Below are 20,138 nucleotides of genomic sequence, written 5' to 3' on the forward strand. Positions count from 1 at the left end.
TGTGCAGATAACCTCCGCCCTTTTATCCAGCTGATGAGACGCATGAGCACAGTTTGCGTAAAAATCCTGTTATTTGTGATAATTCAGCACTACTGTGGCCAATCCTGCAAAGTGTCACAGCTGCGAAACTAAATATGAATGTGTGCATGTGTTCATTACTACTGTTCAGTACATTTACATTGTCAGATAAGACAAATGATGGAGCTGGATCACGTGGTGACACAGTTCTAGTTCACTTACAATATAAATGTTCAGGATTTTCAGTGAAACGGAAGAAACAGAGTTGGGTCAATTTTTTTTACTCTTTCCTTTTTACAAGTCAACGTGAAGCGCAGACTTTCAGCTTTATTTTTTCATAAATTTTGTATTAAATGTTTAGGAATTACAGCCGTTCTTATACAAAGTCCCTCACTTGCTTATGAAGTAACTGAATAAACTCCGTGGTTGCACGAATATCGCAGCTGTCGCCTTGGAGATTCTCTGCTGTTCAGTTTTGTTTACCATGGCAACGCAGCCTCCTGAGCAGAGTGCGGTAAGGCTCTTCGGCTGCGTGCACCTGCTGACAGAAGCTGCTTCATGATGCGAAAAGCAGAAAAGCATCAGAGGAAATAAGAAACAGAACGTCTGCGAACTACAGAATCCAAACCTAAGAGATCGGCCTCTGCAAAAGCGAACCATCCTGTGCTGCAGGTTGATTTTTAGTAATAGCATCTATGACAAACTGCTACCACTGCAAGAATGAAACTTGCAGCACGTCGTTTTTTCTCTCCCCGCGTTTCCGCTTAGCATTAGAAGCTCGTGGGTTTTGTGGCCACAAATACGAGATGTGAGAGACGATCTCACAGAAGTGGAGGAAATATTATCGAGCAGCCTATTTATGGTTGTCGGCACACCGAATAGCATAGAAACGGTTCACATGTGCCACGTATTTAACGAGGCCGTCGGCTCTCCTTTCTTTTTTATGTCTGAGTCTGTTCTGATTGTGAGGTGCATCATCATCATCATCAGAGCCCCGCCTGCTGTCTGCACCCTCCGCGTTACATTTACAAAAACAAAACAAAGGACAAGTTTCACAAAGTAGCGTAATGAGTTCCAATTTATTCCACAACTGATCAGACACACATTCACATTTTCGTCGTTACAAGCAGGCCTGCTTCACTCTCCTGCTGCTGTTCTTTCAACCCAGACTTCTTTAAGACTAAACAGCTGTTAGGTTCAGGCAGATCCAGGTTTCTGTCAGGGGTGTTGTGAGCCCTCACTGAACCGTTTGCTGCGAAGAGTCACAATGCAAGTGCATTCTTTTAACCTTTTTAGGCAACGGATTAAACTAAAAAGGCCATTTGGTGTGTTCCATCAGCCCATCCTCACTCACCCGACCCCCCTGAATCACCGTCATTTCCTCCCTTTGTTTTTCATCCTTAAAACAAAACACACAAACCCCAAAATTTAACATAAATGAACCACAAAGCTCAGTTTGGCTCTGCTGGGAGTGCGCCACACACGCCTGCTATATACTAATCTTACAAGATATACAAGATGACCTGTTTTGGAGTGCAAGAGCTGCTTTCAAATTTGTGTCACATCGCAGACGAGGCCGATGGTAGGCGATCTCAAAATGTCGCTGTGGCGACAGGCCGCTAGCAGCTGATAAGATTTGCTATAAACTGACAATACAGTCCTATAACTTATGTACAATTTACTTCATCTCCATGTGAGTGCAAAATAAACGTATTCCTGACGCGACCGAATGGCTGGGAAAAAGAAACGAGGAGGTAAAACATATTTACAGTATTACACAAAAAAAAAAAAGGTCACAAATCAAAATACCTGACAGACACCAAAATGCAACAGATATGGCTTCATGACATACTGAGAACGATAGCTGAAATTCAACAGCAGAACATTTTTGACATTTAGAAAACAAAAAACAACAAAAAGGAGCGAAATCAAAGACGAGAGAAACACTAAGCACATGTGAACGTGTGATTGTGGGATTTCACTCCATCCGATGCTCATTTGGTAAACAAACTTTGGTAAAGTGAAAATAAATACACACAAATTATTCATAAAAACCCCCAAAACATCCTGTTGTTATCAAGTATTCCGGTTCGCGTCGCAGCTCCTTACGTAAAGCTGCTGCTACTTCATCGATCACATGTCACTGGTCCTTCCAGAAATACAAATAAATAAGCTCAATTTAACCTCATTTGGCTTCTGTTCTGGACAACAATCATAAATGTAAACTGAGACAGACTGAGCGTGACTTAAGGCAGTAAAAAAAAAAAAGTAAATACAGGAGGAACCCAGCAGTGGACTGAATGATGCAAATGGTCCCAGCAGGTCTATTTGGGTGGCAGCGGGTTGTCGGGGGTTGCTGGAGACGCCACGTCCTTGTAACAGTTATCGATCTGCTCCTTGTACATCTTCATCACCACCGGCCGCTTCAGCTTCATGGTGGGGCCTGCGGGAAGAGCAAAGAGGATTCGTGCTGTTTAACTCCTGCGAGGTGTAGAGTGACTGCAGCCTGAGCCGTACCAGCGCATCACCACATACATCCTCCCGGCCTGCTGCAACTTATGTTTCTCTGTAACGGACTTATTTGAGCTACCGTACTCAATATCACATGTGTTTTAGCTCCAAAAAGGCAGGAAATACCCAAATGTGAGTAACTGTGACTACAAATGGATGTGAAACCATCATCATCATCTTATTAAATGTCGTTTCAAAGCCGTTGTCTAATAAAATAAACCGCGCATTCGCTCACCCAGCTCTCCTCCGCCGACAGAGAAGTCTCGATCCAGGACGACCCACTTCTGAATGCGCTGAGCGTTGGAGGTGGACTTCTCGTTGACTCTTTTGATGCCCTCCTGGATGGCAGCGTTGACCGCAGGGTCTCGTCCGCCTGAGATCTCGGAGACGCGCGTGGCCTTGCTGCCCAGCTGCCTGCACAACTCCACAGCTTCTGGCGTCAGCTCGTCCTGTGGATCGCCCGTGTCTGGGTTCACTTGGCACTGGAGGGTGAGGAAAAAAATCAAATAAATATCAGTAACCAAAACAGCACAATTCTGAAAATCCCAACTGTGTAGTTTCTCAAAGCGACCACCAGGTGTCAGTGCTCCTGTCCTCACTATCTGTTAAAGCAGATGCACTGATGCAGTGAGCTTCTGACACCCCCCTCACTCCTCCCCTGTTCTCACTGTCTGAATCTTTACCTTGATGGTGAGCAGCATGGACAGAAACTTCCTCTTGTCTCCGACCAGCATGGCGTTGCTAATCAGCGGCACGGCCTCCTTCACCGCATCCTCTATGGGGACGGGAGGGATGTTCTCGCCTCCGGCTGTGATGATCAGCTCTGTGAGCGAAGAGAAGAACAAACCTGAAGCAATCGGCCTGTAACAGGATATAAGACTGAAAGCAGAACTGATGCTCTTCATTTAAATAGATAAATAGAAATCTGGTACAGTTCCAGCAGAGTGCGATTTAGCTCAGGCAGTACCTTTAATCCGCCCGGTGATGAAGAGGAACCCGTTCTCGTCTTGCTTGCCCAGGTCACCCGAGTGCAGCCAGCCCTCCGCGTCCAGCGCCTCCTCTGTCTTGTCGGGCATATTGAGGTAACCCATAAAGACGTGGCGTCCCCAGAAGCAGATCTCGCCGTTTCCCTCCTCGTCTTTGTTGTGCAGCTTTGTTTTGCACCCTGGGAGCTCGATACCGCAGCTGCAAGAGAGCAGTCGTGTAACTCACCAGCGAGTATCAGTCGTTCCCTGCAAGCCGTCAAACCAATGCAAAGAGAAAAATGTACCTGGTGAGCTTGAAGGCATCGTGGCGGGAGATGGTGTGAGGGCCGCTGCTCTCGCTCATGCCGTACAGTTCGCAAAGAGGAATGTTGAGGCTGAGGAAGAACTCCAGGGTGTCTTTGGTGATGGGGGCGGCGCCTGTGTAGCACTTGGTGCAGCGGTCCAGGCCCAGGGCCTTACGCACCTTTTTGAACACAAGCTTTTTGGCTACGTGATAGCTGACCGGAGCGCTGCCTGGTGCCGAATTCCTGGGGAGAAAGAGTGAAAGAGAACGCAGCGTGAGGTGGAAGGCTATCCCAGCTGATGGAAATAAATAAATAAATAGTTGTTTCAACAACAATCCTGCATCTGCGGTGAGACAAGAACATTTCAGCAAACTGAAACAGGAACCTCCCACCTCTGAGGAAACGACTCAGCCCCTTCTTAAAAAACAAAAACATATACTTACTGGTTGAGCTTGCTCAGATTGGTCCGCAGACCCACGTCTTTGGCCCAGGCAGCCACTTTCCTTCGCACGGTGGAAGACTTTGCTCCAACAGCTTTCATCTTCTCCTGCATCTTCTCCCAGACACGTGGGACGCCCATGAAGGCCGTCGGACGCGCCTCCTTCAAAGTGTCTACCAGCGAACCCTGTAAAAAACAGGACAATACAAATAAAAATCACACATTTTCACAACTTGCACAAAAAGAGGAAGTGTGAAAGAAACAGAAGCCGTTTGTGTAACAGACGGACTACAGAGCCACGTGAGGAACCAGAGGGGGGCGCTATGCTACTTTTCTGTTACAGGCTAAAATTGCTGTAGTGCAAATGTGAGGGTGATCAACGGGGGAGGGGGGGTTACTTAATTTTACATCATTGAAATTACTGATGGGTATTTGTAATCAGACACTTGGTTCTTGTTCTATAGCAGCCACAAAGAACCATGACCGTACAGCAGGCCTGTTATATTGACCGTACTGTGCAGGTGAACCTATTAAACGGGCTGATGAGCGTTTATTTCGGGCGCCGGCGTGTTTGTGTTGTCCGTTTGTGGTGTGTGTCTCACCTTCAGGGCGTCGGGCTGAGCGAAGTAAGTCACCCCTCCGATCTTCATGGCGATCCAGATGTCGACCATCTGGGCCGCGATGTGGCTCAGAGGCAGGTAGCTGACCACCACCTCCTGAGCCTGGGAAGCCGCGGTGAGACTCACATGCTTGGCGGTGGAGTAAGCGGTCCAGGTTAGCTGAGAGAGAGTAAAGATGAGGTGCTGTGATTGTTGTGGGCGCACAAGTGTTTCACATCTGTACTGTAACAGTAGATCAACACTAATCAACTGATTAGAGGCACATTCCCTCACAAAGCTCCTGAGGATGTGAGGATGGGTGGAGCTTACGTTGTCGTGGCTGAGCATGACTCCTTTGGGCTGGCCCGTGGTCCCTGAGGTGTAAATGAGCGAGCAGCACTGGTTGGGCTTCTGGCTGCCGATGATGGCATCGAGGGGAGCGTCGGGCTCGTCGCGTCCAAGCTCCAAGAACTCGGCCCACTGTGGCACGCAAAGAAAAATAAAAACACTTCGATCGTGCCTCTTGTGCTCAGCAGCTTCTTTTTATGCACGGGATTGTGCGCTTACCGTGTACAGGTTTGGTCTCTTCTCTTTTAGTTCGTCTTTGTACTGGACGATGGCTTTCAAGTGTGGCAGCTGGTCTTCGATCTGTGGACGGATGTGAAGACGATCAGTAAATCCACTCGTGGGATTCCTTCAGTATAAGTTACTACTTTTACAGCTTGGTTTAATAAACGCACATATTATTATTATAGGTTTTTTTGTTCAGCTGTGCCTGAAATCTGTTCAGCGTGTTGCTCCACATCCACGTGTAACTCACTCTCATCTTACCTGAAGGATCTTCTGCAGCTGTTTGTGGTTCTCCACCACGATGATATTGGCCTTGGAGTTTTCTGCTACATACTGGCACGCCTCAGGAGAGTTGGTGGTGTAGATGCCCACAGCAAACCCACTGTGAGACAGACACGTCACACAGTCAGCTATAGAGCCATTTACTTCTCTATATTGTTCCAATCGAATCAATATCCAGTCATGTTGATTAAGAGGCCTTCCATTTGCAGATATGCATTTGATAAGTCAATATAGATATTGTTCATTTACTTCCAGTCGCCATGGAAACAAAAGCTTGCAGGTGAATCAGAAGCGCCGAGTTGCATTCAAGTCATACGACGGATGAATTGAGCGCTCTTGGTGGAAATGTATCAGAAATGCATCAGCACATGAATCAGGTTTGTGTTGCATCTGTGCAGCTGCTGACCAAAGGTATAAGTCAGCCAATCAAGTGAGAGCTTTCACCAAGGTACATTTAAGACTTTTAAGACAATTTGTTATCACACAGAATGCAATTAAACATTCATTTTAATGGCTGCAAAAAGGAGAAAATCAGTAGTCTCGCAGTTATTTGCTGAAAGTGTGACTTGACTGACATCTACAGGACGCCTGTCGCTGTAAATAAAACTGACCTGAACTGAATCAGCGGCAGACTGAAGTTATTTTCGTGGCACTTTTCATACGTAAAAAACGAAACTATGTTCATCAAAATGAAGCGCAGGGCTGCTCCCAACAGTGGGTGGAGAACATGCAACATGCAAATGAAAAGCAAATCACTTTAACCCTGCATTTCAACAAAGCAGCAACATGTTAAATGTTTGCTCTGACTGAGCTGCAGATGCCCGAAAATTCAGATCACCTGACGACATCCCGATGTTACCACAGGAGAACCAGTCCTCCCCGTCTGTCTTTTTCTTAACAATCTGATGAAAATGGGTCAACAGAACCCACCTGACCTATGACAGCACTGTTTTACTAGAATACCGAGCTCCCGCTCTAAAAGACAGTGAGATATGATGCAGGATGCGATTCAAATGTTTTGCTTCGGTGTGGAAATCTGAGCCGTAAACTGAAGTTTCCAAACATGACCTGATTGCATTCATCACGACCGGTTTGTTGACATTCCAGCTGACCTTTTTGTTGTGATCATTACGCAGGGAGCGGCGTTTAAGCATGCACAGTATCGGTATCAGAGTGCGTGGAAAGAATGAGCTTCTCTATAAACAGATTTAAGACTTTTAAGAATCAAAGCAAACATGAAAATGTCACCAGAATCGGCGTGAAAAGACCCGGTTCAGCATAACAGATGTTTGGTGATGTCAGCAGCTGAGCCGGGGTACATCTGGCCTCAGCCAATCAGTGCCTTTAGACTCTTACTTTGGCTCAAGGGTCTCAGTTTCTTGGAATTTCTTGCACTCTTTTTAGCGTGTTGGATAACAAGCATGGGTTCATTCATAGTGAATACTTATGCAGCAAAGCTGAGAAGCTTGTGATTGCTGTTATGTGATCAGTGCACAGACACAGAGTACAAACACAACACAGATGGATAATTAAGCCTTAAAAAGCACATTAGCATTATCAGGAAAATGCACTGATTGGATCTAGAGCAGGGCGATATGACCAAAAATATTTATCACGATATAGATTTCAAAATTTGCGATAACGATATAACTGACGATATAATTGACACTAGACAAAATACTTTACAACTACACAACTTTATTAGTGAAAAAAAACATTTATGTATTTTCACTTAAACAAGCAGCTGTTTTTTTATCTGCATTAAAGTTATATAAAAATGTAACAGTGCAAATGCAAAATCCTCGCTGACAGTTTAACCAAAAGGCATTTCCAGTGGAAACTGGCCGACACATCCTCAGCATAACCATGTATAACATCCACAAAACTTAAAAAGAGGTTATACACACACAATACGGTAACATTATGTTGAAGCACAGTACGTATCACTCCGCGAGGCTCCTCCCTCGTCATCATAAATAATGCTGTTCCAGGTTCAACATTGCAAGTGACCAATCACCTTCTCCTGACGTCATCCGCGACCTCGAAAAAAGCAAACGCCTTCAAAACATCTACTTCACTTGCGAGAAGAGAAACCGCCTCTGCAAGGGCGATATGTATAATGCTTACCGTTTATTAAAGAAAAGTATCCTGAAATGCAAAGAATTCAAGTTCCCGGATGGGCGGACAGAAGCGGTTTCTCTTCTCGCAAGTGAAGTAGATTTTTTGAAGGCGGCATTTTTCAAAGACACAAAAGGGGGACGTCACAACAATGTCATTGGTCACTTGCAATGTTGACCCTGGAACAACATTTATTATAATGATGTGGGAGCAACGCCGACACGAGGATATCAGATCATCCCTGCGGACGACAGCTGTAACGCTCCGACAATCCATCAAGCGGTGCGGCTTCGTAGCTCAGCAAAGTCGTACTGAAACATTTGACAGATTTTCGAGCGCCGTGCACATAAAATCGTTTCGAGGTCAGTAAACACGACCAGAGTTCATACATAAGGCACACGGGATTATAAGGGGCTCTGTCGACTTTCAGAAAATCAAAGGATTGATTTTAAGTGCGCCGTATTTTCCAAACAACACGGTAATAACGACGGCCCGCTAGCATGCGCTACCAAAAATAGTGCTTTGTTGTGTGTCTGACGGACGAAAGCTAAACCAGTTCCACCAGTGAAGCTGCAGCATTTTTACAAACCAGTTCTGGTTCATCTGTTTCATTCAACGATCCGCTTTCGCTCTTCTCATTCTGCGTCGCCTTTTTCACCATGTGCGTATGAAAACAAAGGCACTGCGCATGCGCGTTTTACCCATATTCTATCGCGATATTTCATTTTCTTGTCATTGCCCAACATTACACCGGTATTACCGTGAACGGGATGATATGGCCCAGCCCTAATTGGATCCACAGCGGATCAGTTCAGAAGAGGAATCGAATCATCGCATGTATGAGCACAAGCTCTTGTAAAGTGAATCGAAGTGGAGTGCAGCACCCCAGTGAACACGCTTAGTTTCAACCATCCATCAAAAAGACGGTATTGCTCTGGCACATAGGACACACCAGCAAACGCGCTGCCACACGTAAACATCAGCATGTAATAAGATAGCCACAGATACAGAGAGCAGGAGGATTAGGGTCATGTAAAGGAAATATTCAGGGCTGACGATGAAACTCACCCCGCCAAAATGGCTCCGATGTCTGCGACGAACCACTCAACGGAGTTGAAGCCCAAGATCCCAACGCCGTGGTAACGCTCCAGTCCGAGCTGTAAAAACCAGAGCGCACTTAGAGTCACAGCAGATCTGGCACAAGTCTCACTTCCATCGTTGCGATTGTTGTTACAAATCCCTTGTTTAATATTTACCTTTTGTTATTACTTCGGGGTATTTTGTATTTGACAGGATAAAGCTCAGAAGGGTCTGCTTGTTACAAACTAGAGTGCAGACAAATGCTTACATGCACCAGATTTAGCCTGATGTTCTTTTCACGAAACACAGAGACAGTTCGAGCCGTCAGGTCTTCCAGCTGATGCAGGTGGGACCTGAGGTTAGCTGTGCATTACATTCAGCTGCAGCCAGCATTCATCAAGTCGTTCATTCATTGTTGAAAGATAATAATCAGGTGTAGCTGACTGTGTTAGGCAAGCACAAAACAAAAACTATCTGAGCTTTATTTATCGTGAGCGAGGGCGAAGTTCAGGTCTAAGAGTTGGATTCGAGGTTGGTTTGTGTGTGTGAGACGCAGAGAGAAACGTCCGAGTTTGTGTGTGTGTCAGTAGAAATGAGTCAGCCTGCTGTCTAACTTTGCAGAGTTTCACGTGAAACAATGACACGCTCTGTCCTGCTGAGACCTCGCCGTCTGGCCTGACATTTCAACCCTTTGGTGCGGCGACACGTGCTGTCTAGACAGACTCGGCACAAAGACGAACGGACGTTAAAACGGCTCGAAGAACTCGAGGACTGTTGTTGGAAACAGAAATGTGTTGATGCTGAGGAAGCCCAGCTGCCCCAGGTGAGGGGGCAAAGAAAGGTTTTGGCACCACCACTGTGTGTCAGAGCTGAAAGCAGTAATTCTTCTTCTTCTTCTTATTGATTTATCTGCTTTTTATCCGTTTTTTATGAGCCATCACTAAGATTTCGTCCAGGAAATGTTGGGATAATCAGATCCGGAGAGTGTCTGCAGTTATTCTCTCACGTGTAGCGCACAGCTGTGCCCGCCAGCTCTTCGCTACTGCTGGTTATATTATGTTGCTGCCTGTGTGAGGCAGCACACGGGTCAGGAAGGTCATAGCCATCTTTATCTTTCTTCTTCTGGCTGAACAGGAAGTGCATTTGGCGTTTAAAAGTCAGCCAAATCAAATCTGCGGAGCCGCCTGCTGTGGTGACAACAGCAGCCAAAATTCTCTTTCACTGTCTGACAGACGAGCCACCGTTTCTGAGCATTTGGTATTCTTGCTCAAAAACTGAACTCAGCTTAATTTTATGTCCTTAAAGTAACGAATCAACCGTAGATGGAAACTTTTGCAGGGTTACCCAAAGAATAAAAGAAAAACTACCTTCAGGAAGCTCTTGGCAGCGGTGCGGCAGGTCTGGTAGTAATCTTTGTATTTCAGGCTTTTCTGCTGGTCGCCCTCCTTCCAGCACAGAGCCGTATATTCGCTGTAGCGCTCCACGGTCGAGACGAACATCTGGTTGACCGTCAAAGCGGGTTCAGCGGCCAGACCGGACTCCTCCATCCTCAGCTTCACCTCTCCATCGCGCTGCGTCGTCCACAGACGGGGTTCTGCTGCCGGCACCGACAGGGAGTCTGGGCGCTGGGCGCTCACTGGAAGATGTGCAAACAACAGTCAGAGAATCGATCGAAGGCGGGCCTCGGCAATAGATCTGTACGCATCTACCGTCCTGGAAAACTGCGACAAACACCCTTTATTTAAGGTGTTAATGGAGATACCATCCAGCTGCAGGCCTACGATAAATCTACAAAGTCACATGGGTTCAAAACTAGTGTCAGCCAATGGTAACAGAGCTGGCATGAGTCACAGTGACAGCCAAGAGTTAGCAATCGCTTCAGGTTGGCTAGATATGACATTCTTTAAAAACAAAAAGTGGTATTATTTTAAAAGCTTTATAAATAATAAAATATAAATACAACTTCCAGCACGCCATGCGAGTGTACCGATGGACTTCCTGGTTAAAATTATGATCAGATAATCTTTAAATAAAACCGTCTGTTTGCCAACAATCTCCGATTATCACTTATCATAGGGGGCCGAGGACTTGCACCAAAACTCTGACAACAAAACCAATCGATTTGTAATCGTTTCTGCAGGGAAGCCCCGCCTCCATGTTCTGCTCTCACACTCAGAGACAAACTGCCAGCAGGATGTTTGAATATGCAGCAGAACAGCGCCACACGGAGGGTTTATGACTATTTACGATTCATTTAGAGCAGGGCTGTAAATACTCTATCATGAAAAAGCCACCAGCAGTTATTATTACATGTTAAGAGTTCCTCTTTAAGAATCATTATAAACGAATGATAACGAATGTCAATTAACTTTGGGTCACAGTGCAAAGTTCCCCTTTCGTGGTTATAAACAGATCGCGGAGCAACGCGTGTGCCGGGGTTTTTCCTCACTCACTGAGGCGGGAAAGAATGTCACCGTTTAAAGGCAGGAAAAGGGAAGTGGAGCTCGCTCTGCCGAAGAACGCAGAGTTCATTCACGTCTGTTTGCTCTGCTTCCTCAGGAAGGAGAAAAAAAAGATAACATCAGCATTTACAGCGAGCACAGAGATGGGATAAAACCCGAGGTCACGACCTATCTGTACGGATGCTTGAGCCTAAAAATGACACTGATGTCATCTAATTGTACGTCTGCATGCGGCTTATCGCAATTCTTCCAGCGCCGCCCTGGTGAACGCCGAATGCTCGGGAGCGCCCGAGAAAGTGTAAACACGCTCCCTCTGCACTCACCTGCTGGTGTGTTTGAGCTCTGCTCCGCGGGGACCTCTGTAGTCTTGGTGCTGCTGGTGGCTGCGTCATGGGCGCCGGTCTCCTCTTCCCCTTCCCCTGCGGACTCTTCCTCTGAAGACTCACTAAAGAAAAAGAAAGGAGGAAAAAACCCACAGTTACGTGTGGGTCAGCAGGTGGAAGAGGGTGGGAATCCTGAGAGCAAAGATCATGCCCTCATCCCAACTGTTGTTGGTGTAAACACCGTCACTACCTCTCTGTAGGCAGTTCAAACAAATAGGGGCTTATTTTAGGGGCGTGTAACTTGTGTTGACGTACTTTGCTGTGTCCAAGATGGAGGGAGGGAGATCGCAGGAGGCCGCGCTGTCCACTGTAACACAGGGCGACTCCAGGAAACCGACTTCTCTGGGAGGCTCCGTCACCCCTGACATGCTGGTGGACTCGCACAAAGTTACTGAAACAGAGGATGGTCAGGGTGTCACAACAAGGAAACAGTTACACACATGACTGAGAGGCTCCAAGAGAAAGACCCCTCCCCCAGCTGGATCCCAGGAGTGGAGCATTTGGGGGATTTGTGCTGTAATAACTAAATAATTTAAGTAGTTTGCTATTTAGATCTTAAACTATAAAGACTCATAACTGACAAAGAAATAAGATCCAAAGGAGCAAATACTGAAACATCTGGCTTTCCTTGTCTAATTAGCGCACAGCTCAGCTGACACCAACGTGTGACAGCCAGCAGTGGGCGGTACTCACAGAAGTCGTGCGTCCTGTAGGGCACTAGGTCATCTAACCCTAACCCTAACCCTTGCAGTTGCCGTGTTCTTGCAAAGTGTCACGAACCTGCCCGACTTCTGTCTCGTGATCAGATAAAATGCAGCTGCTTAGAAATCTCACCGAGATCATTGCGACCATTTAAAAAGCCGATCTCTGCTCAGGACGTGCAGAGAGCGACCTGTGACACACTCAATCGCACAGCGAGAAGAAACGGCTCGATTGGATCCGACTTCATGAGCTGTTAAAAGCCTGGATGATAACGCAACATATGGAGCCTGGCTAGCAAACACACGTTACAGATAACGCCGTCTTTCTACTAATAATTGACTGCGACTGCTGCGCTTGGTCAACAAAACACCTCAATAAAGAATATTTACACTGCTCCACCCTCCTGGTGTCGAGTGGAAGAGAAACGGGAAAAACAAAGGAAACTGGTGATGATTGTGAAATAATTTTGAAAGATACAACAGAAAGAAAGTGGAAACCCCAACTGGGACATTAGAGCGTGTCCCAACTGGGACATTAGAGCGTGTCCCAACTGGGACATTAGAGCGTGTCCTAACTGGGACATTAGAGCGTGTCCCAACTGGGGACATGTTCCCTCTTCCCTCAATGATCTTGTGATTTACATGCCAAGCCGACCGTACCACCCCCTTACCCTTTTCCTGCCTTTCCCACCATTTCGTTCATCACAGGAACCACGTCAGACCTCTCTATCATTCAAACCACTGCTGTTGCCGAGCTGGACACCCCCTCCTCTCCCTTTCCTCTTTGGTAAATCACAGGACTGACCTGTTTATGTAAGAGGGCTGAAAACACATACCAGCAGCTTCATCTATCTGCTCTAGCAGCAGCACATCATTTCTCACCTTTTGGGGCCCATGGGGGGGGGGAAAAACAGAAACAAACAAGCTCCAGAGAGCCAAAAATGATTTTTGTGACACATTTGAAACATATTCCCAACCTAAACTTTCCATAGTGGAATAAAACACAGGTCAGCTGGATTATTTCATGTACGAATTGCATCTAAACTGGAAGAATTCATCACATTTGGCCAAAAACATGTCCCTGAGGAGAAACATGGGCTTGATTTGGATTTGATCAGGATGTTTAAAGGTCTCTCTGTGGACGCATCGCCTCCGGTGCAGCTGCAGATTCCTCTGTTGCAGTTGTGGGTGGCTGAAGGTGGAGGCAAGCAGGCAGCCCTGGGACTGACAGGGGGCAGATATTCAAAATCACCTCCCCTCCTCTTATTTCAGTCACTGCTGCGTTCTTGTGACGTGATGGGGAGGATTCTGAGCGTGACGCTGATCTCGAGGTTCAATCGCTCATCAACCCTACCCGTCTGCAAACGGACATGTGAAGGCTGAATATAGCCTTTAGAAACCCAGTGAGCTTTCATCACATTAAAAACCCCTGAGACGCGTGCCTGTCACACAGGCCTGGTATGAACCCCCCCTGCTGTTCATCTGGCAGCAAAAACACCTTGAAAACATCCATCGGTGGTCAACAAGGTTATTGATCCATGAGCAGGCTAAGAATACATTTCCCCGGCTGCTGTGATAAACTTTCAGTTTTTCCAATCAATAATTTTTCTTCTGTGGTTTTCTGATAATCACCCATGAGAAATATGTGGATTTCCCATTTAATTATCTCTCAATCACCAAAATCACAAACCCATATCCTTTAGAAACAAGCCGGAAACCTCTGATTCTCTTACCCGATATAGATTAACCCGTCAATCAATGACTGATTGAGCCATGGCTTTACTTCCTTTACAACAATGTTTCTAATACTCAGTGTGTGTGATGGAGACCTGTACATGTTTAGCAGGTTTGGCCTCTGTCACCACAGCAGCAACATGGATGGCTTTCACCTTGTTTTCAGGATGTGAAAAAATCCCATCTAAAACGGATTCAGTACCCAACACTATCAGAGCAGCTGTGGCCCAGGAAGTAGAGCAGGCGGTTTACCAATCAGAACAACAGTGGATGGATTCCCCAGCTACTCCTGTCTACATGTTGAAGTATTTTGGGTAAGATATCAAAGAAAATGCTTGCATTAATTTTTTATTTGTTTGCAGTAAAAAGGGCGTTAACTGAGTAGAAAAGGTCTGGACTTGTTCTTTCAGCTCTACAGAGCTGCCGAGCACATTTTTTAATCACTCAGCTAATAAAACGACTGTGCCACAGTTTAGCTTTCTATAGCCCGAGGTGACGTATTCAAATGCACCTGTTTGAGAAGTCACAACCAAAGACCCAACCAATCAATGATCAGACTGACTGCTGACTCTCTGATGCTCCTCTTGATGAGGCACAGCCATTCTGCATGCTTTTGTTTTCATGAAGTTTCCTTGTCATAAGACAGCACAGCCAGTGCCAAGGATGAATCATCTGACGGATTCAGCACAGTTGTGCAAAATGCTGCATCCACTCTAGGGGGGGAATTGTACTGCATAGCAACAGCTGTTTCATTCAGAAATGGAACAGCAGCAACCCCCCCCCTAATCCTTGAACAAAAAAGTGTCTGCCCCAAAACCAAATGAGGGACTCTCCCCAAAACAATACCACCATGCTTGCAAACTTCACTTGGGTTAATCCCCTTTTAAACTGTACAGACCAAAAGTCCCCCCCCCCTATATTTTCATTTTTCTTCACTCGAGCTCCATTTGTTTGTCCAGAGTAACAGCCACCTCACTTCACCTAAAGCCACAGTGCTGCTGCTCTGAACGAAAGTCAGATACAGTGAATTCCCAAAAATCAGTGAATGATCTCCTCCTGCTTCCATCCAGCTGCTCCTTCCACGCAACGCGCACTGGGCGTCATCCTCAGAAACCCCACGGTACTGGGCACATTTTTTCCAACTTAATCTATTTGCATGCTAAGCAGACTTTTGTTAATGGCTATTTTAAACGTGAACCAAATTACAGGGAGAAATACAGATGGATCTGCTGGGTGGGTTACACCCTTTTAGGAAGAGACCAGGTCTGAGCAGGTTGTCTAGACACACCCAAGCTGTAAATTTAAGACCTTTTTTTTCTGTAACACATTTATTATCATGTATTATCCTATTAACGTCTAAAGCAAGCTTCACTGAACCCAGACATAAAAAACTCAAATTATAAACCAGGAAATTGTAGATCTGAAGGCGAAACATCATAATTCAGAGTCCAATCTAAGGCCTGTAAATGCAACACGCACACACGCAGGTGGTTTTATTAACGGAAAAATCGTGACCAACCGGTTTCTGGCCAAACCTGATGTGTCGCCGTGAAACCGAGCTTAAAACAAAACCAGAAAAGCTCCACACAGGGCTCAAATACTCACACTGCATTGCTGGAAGCTGATTCTTATTCCGGTTTGGTTGTCTGTTTCTTCGTGACTAGATTTTTCTTTAATCTTCCGCTTTTTCTTCGTGTTTTCCGTTAACGCCGTGGCTTCAGTTTGCCGTTAAACACGCACCAACCGGCCACTGTCTACTCAAGCAGCAGATCATTCATTTTCAAACACACAACCGGCTCCGTGGGTCCCACCCACCCTGAAAAAAAAGAAATCCACCCAGGGTGGGGCCTGTCGGTTTCCTCCGGTCGCACCGCCCCCCTCACAGCACCGCCATTCTGATTGGTTCAAACTGCTCACACCACAGGACCTGGTTTCCATACAAGGCTACGCAGGGCACATGGACACAGAGGGGGCGGAAGTTGCAGTGAGCGCACGAGCTCACATCGAGCGTACACGTCGCAGATATGCCGGCTCGAGGGGGGCGGGGGGTTACTATCGTTCAAACTGCAGAGCCCTGACAGCTAGCGCGGCTGAGCCTGTGCTTGGCTTTAGCTTCATGGCTTTCCACGGACAGAAACGCGCACTTCAAATGCACCACATCCTGCAACCTACATTATTATAACTACTGCACATGCTCCTTTTCGTCTTCATTAAAGTTTACCAACGACGCCAATTAATGACATGTAAATATAACATAACAAATGTCCACCTACAAAAGAAGAAGCTGAAAATCAGGTTTTTTTTCTTTTTGTTTGACAAATTGACAACTGCTACATTTTACTTTCATACTTTTCTATTTGTATTCCACTGCAATTCAACTGGATTTTTTAAAAATCCTCACTCCGGCTCCAGTTCACTGCTCTACTTCGTTTAGAAATGAGGACTTTGCAGTAAAAAGGTGACCTGGTAAACCACAGAGCTCCGACCTTAAGCATGACAGACCAGTCCTGTATTAATGGTTTTATGAGTCACAACCTAATTGCATTAAAAACAAAGGGATGGGAGGGATGCAGATAAACGCTGTTGACACACACTGAACTTGTGTAAAATATGTAAACAAAGCTGTAATGGGGAACGAGTCCACGACCTCTCGTGAACTGCATGTTTCCCCCGAGGTTAATGAGGGTGTGGAGTCACAGCTGAATTTACAGTACACATCCATCCGTAGCTCAGTGTGAATGTCAGTGAGCTGCTATTAATCCGGTTCACACACAAAAATATGCCGGACGTGTTGTTTCATGACTATTCACTCATGTCCATTGGTGTCACCGATAAATGAAAGAATTTCCTTAAGGCAAATTTCCACTGAAGTCCCGCCTGCATCATTCGAGAGGTGAGGCAGTTCAAGGAGAGGAAGAGGAAAGTACAGAAATGTCCTCCACGGACTAATTACACGAAAACACACACACACAGGATTAAACCTTCACTTGGGCATTTAACCTCACAAGAAATTAATGCCACCTATTTTCAATATTTAATGATATTTTTTATTCAAAAATTTTAATTTTTTTGCAAATTATAAAATGCGCCTGGATATGCATGGCGTATGTTAACACATGATTATCTTCATGAGCCTTACTTCTCTCTTTTTTTAAAGATGAATCTTAAAATGACTCTGAAGATGCGCCCTCATTATTGGTCTATGGAAAGATCAGTATCAGCCAATCGCCGGGAGAGACGAGCACCACACCACAGCATCAGATGACACGCAGGGACCGGCTCATCCAGTACAACCATGCGCACATGCTCTAGAGCTGCAGAATGCATTAGTGCTTACGCAACCCACGCCGAGGGTACGGCCGGTCAGAGGCATCATCTCTTCCTTTCTCTCTCATCCTACTCTCAGACAGCAGCACAGCGCACCGACTCTCAGTTTCTGTCAGAAGTTTTTGTTACGTGCAATAGATTTCCCTTTGATGTCTGTAACGTGCTGTAAATGTCAAAGCATTTTAATATGAAATTAGTTGAAATCTTACTTTACACAGTACTATTTGGTTCAATATATTTAAATGTGCCACCTTTAATAGGCTACATATTTCCACTAGTTTTCTTTGTAAACTGTTAATGTTTAAGGGTACGGTAGTAAAAAGCAGAATATGTTTTTTGGACTAGTGTAATATGAAGGATAAATTGCCCATTTTTAATACTAATATACTGATTGAATGGATGTCTACCTCAATATCATACTTGAATATAAGTGTATTTTGAAAATAATTTGACATTTAAGTAAGAAGGCAGTGCCCTCGAGAAAATCATTTTCTTGTGCAACACCCATTTGTGGTGAGTATTGTCTGTTTTTATGCTTATAATACAACTTTGTGATATAAAGATTTAATTCCAGAAAAGTTGGGATGCTGGGAAATGTGAATAAAAACAGAATGAAATAACACAAATTTCCAAATTTCATAGATCCATATTTTATTCACAATAGAACAGAAACTATTTTCCTATTTCATGGAGAAAAAATAGCTCAGTTTGAGTTTGAAGGCTGCAACAATTAAAAAAAAAAAAAAGTTGGGACTGGGGCAACAAAAGCCTGGAAGAGCAAGTGTTACTAAGAAGAAACATCTGCCATCTTAAGCTCATTAATGCAGCTTAAGACTGTCATTTAAAGAAGAAGCCACATGTGAACATGATCCAGAAATCCTATCTGCTGCCAACTTATCTGGACCAAAGCTCATTTAAAATGAACAGAAAAACTGCTCTGTGGTGAGACTTCATCCTTCTAACTAAAGAGGAGAGGAACTCCTCTTGTTGTCAGCGCTCTGTTCAAAAGCCAGTGTTTCTGCTGGGGGTGTATAGTAGAAGAATTTACAGGTGCATCGTAATGCAAACCTCTCTGAAACCCTACAACATAATTTATATTGTAACCTGATGTGCGCAAAGATAACAAAGTAACTACACATCATGTGACAGCCCACTGCTACTCTGATTGGCCTGTTCAGTATACTGTTGATTTCTCGTGTCCACTTCCAGCTGCTTTTTGCCCCAGTTGTGAGTTTATCAGTCAGACAATAACAATTATTGAATAATGAGCATAGCATCAATATAAGGATTCACAAATGTCCCTGAATTCTTGGAGGAACACTGATAAAACTATATGAATGTAGCTTGAAGAATCAATTTGTGTCCCTTGATCAATAAATGATCAACAGCAAAGATTTAGAAGAAAAGAAAATTGCAGAATTTGATTTGTTTCGGTCATGGCTGCCACTACATATAAAACGGTTGCAGCTCCAGAAATATTTGAGGTGTAAACAACATCTTTATTTTTTGCCCTTAGATCAGCCCTTCATCTGCCAATCAGTACTGTGGAACACCAGGACACGACCATGAGGTAATTACCATATAACACACACAACCATTAATGCTGGTGTCAGTGTCAGTCACATAAGTAAGTGTCTCCACAAGCTTTACAGATTCACAACAAAAGTCTCGATCAGCCGTTAGTGACTCTGGAATCTGCAGCTCGCATATCAGGAAGTTCAGCTTCAGTGCTACAGGTTTTATATGTTACCATACATCCTGACAATGTCTTTCTCAGGGAAGGCGTTGCATATTTCAGCAAGACAATGCTAAACCACATTCTGCATCTATTACAACAGCACGTCACATTTTACACAGTGCTGCGATTTCTTTGGCAGTGCGGTTGTACATTCATGCATATTTTTAACATATTTAGGTATCTTACGTATGTACACATTTACATTATTACATTTGGATTATACCATTATAGATTAACTTATAGCGTTCCTCCCTGTATGTATTTACCCAGCTTATGCCTGTAGCTGAATGTTTATCGTTGTTTAGTGTGAGATCATTGCGGTCTGTGGAGGCATTGCCAAAAATCCAAAAAATCTCCACAATGTGCGTAAGAAAGCAGAACTGGAATTTCTTGTATGTGCCACTGCACATCAGTCAAACTGATGTGCTGGTAACAGGAAAAACATACAAGGAAACAACAAGGTAACTGGTGATGGATAGACAGCTCAATCAGAGCATCTCAAAAAGAACAGGTCTTGTGGTTTGCAGAGGTGAGAGCCCATCAAAAACCAGTGAAGGACAACCCCCAGCAAACTCATGGGAGACAGTGATTAAGGTGGGGAGTGCTGATCCTGCAGAAGAGCTACAGAGTGACTAAAAAGCTCAATGGTGGCCATGATAGAAGGGTATAAGAGTATACAGTTGTTGCGTATGAGGCTATGACCAGACGCCATGCCCATTCTGGGCCCCGTCCACACCTGGATGGGTCTGCAGAGGGCTGACCCACCGTCTTAGGTGGATCCTAGGGCAATGAAAGAAGGTTGAAGTTTCAGGTATTTTGACACCAGCTGGTGAGCATGTCAGAGGTGTATCCTTACACACAGTGGATCCATCTGTCTTTACAATTCCATAGCAAAGATTGTGGTTG

At 45.0% G+C, this 20,138-nt stretch overlaps 1 protein-coding gene across 1 annotated transcript; it reads right to left on the reverse strand.

The window, feature by feature from the left end:
* Positions 1-1,075: 1,075 nt before the first annotated feature.
* Positions 1,076-16,156, reverse strand: LOC102200755 (long-chain-fatty-acid--CoA ligase ACSBG2-like). Its single transcript, XM_005755049.2, has 15 exons — positions 15,773-16,156; positions 11,988-12,123; positions 11,673-11,794; positions 10,255-10,523; positions 8,876-8,964; positions 5,669-5,789; positions 5,405-5,485; positions 5,168-5,317; positions 4,841-5,017; positions 4,243-4,424; positions 3,800-4,042; positions 3,497-3,714; positions 3,213-3,352; positions 2,765-3,011; positions 1,076-2,461 (listed from the first exon to the last, which is right to left on the reverse strand). Exons 1-15 carry the CDS (start codon positions 15,777-15,779, stop codon positions 2,343-2,345), a joined length of 2,301 nt encoding a protein of 766 aa, XP_005755106.1. The 5' UTR covers positions 15,780-16,156; the 3' UTR covers positions 1,076-2,342.
* Positions 16,157-20,138: the final 3,982 nt, after the last annotated feature.

Source organism: Pundamilia nyererei, unplaced genomic scaffold (genome assembly GCF_000239375.1).
Source record: "Pundamilia nyererei isolate P.nyererei 1_Seehausen unplaced genomic scaffold, PunNye1.0 scaffold00874, whole genome shotgun sequence".
In the NCBI taxonomy this organism is placed as follows: domain Eukaryota; kingdom Metazoa; phylum Chordata; class Actinopteri; order Cichliformes; family Cichlidae; genus Pundamilia; species Pundamilia nyererei.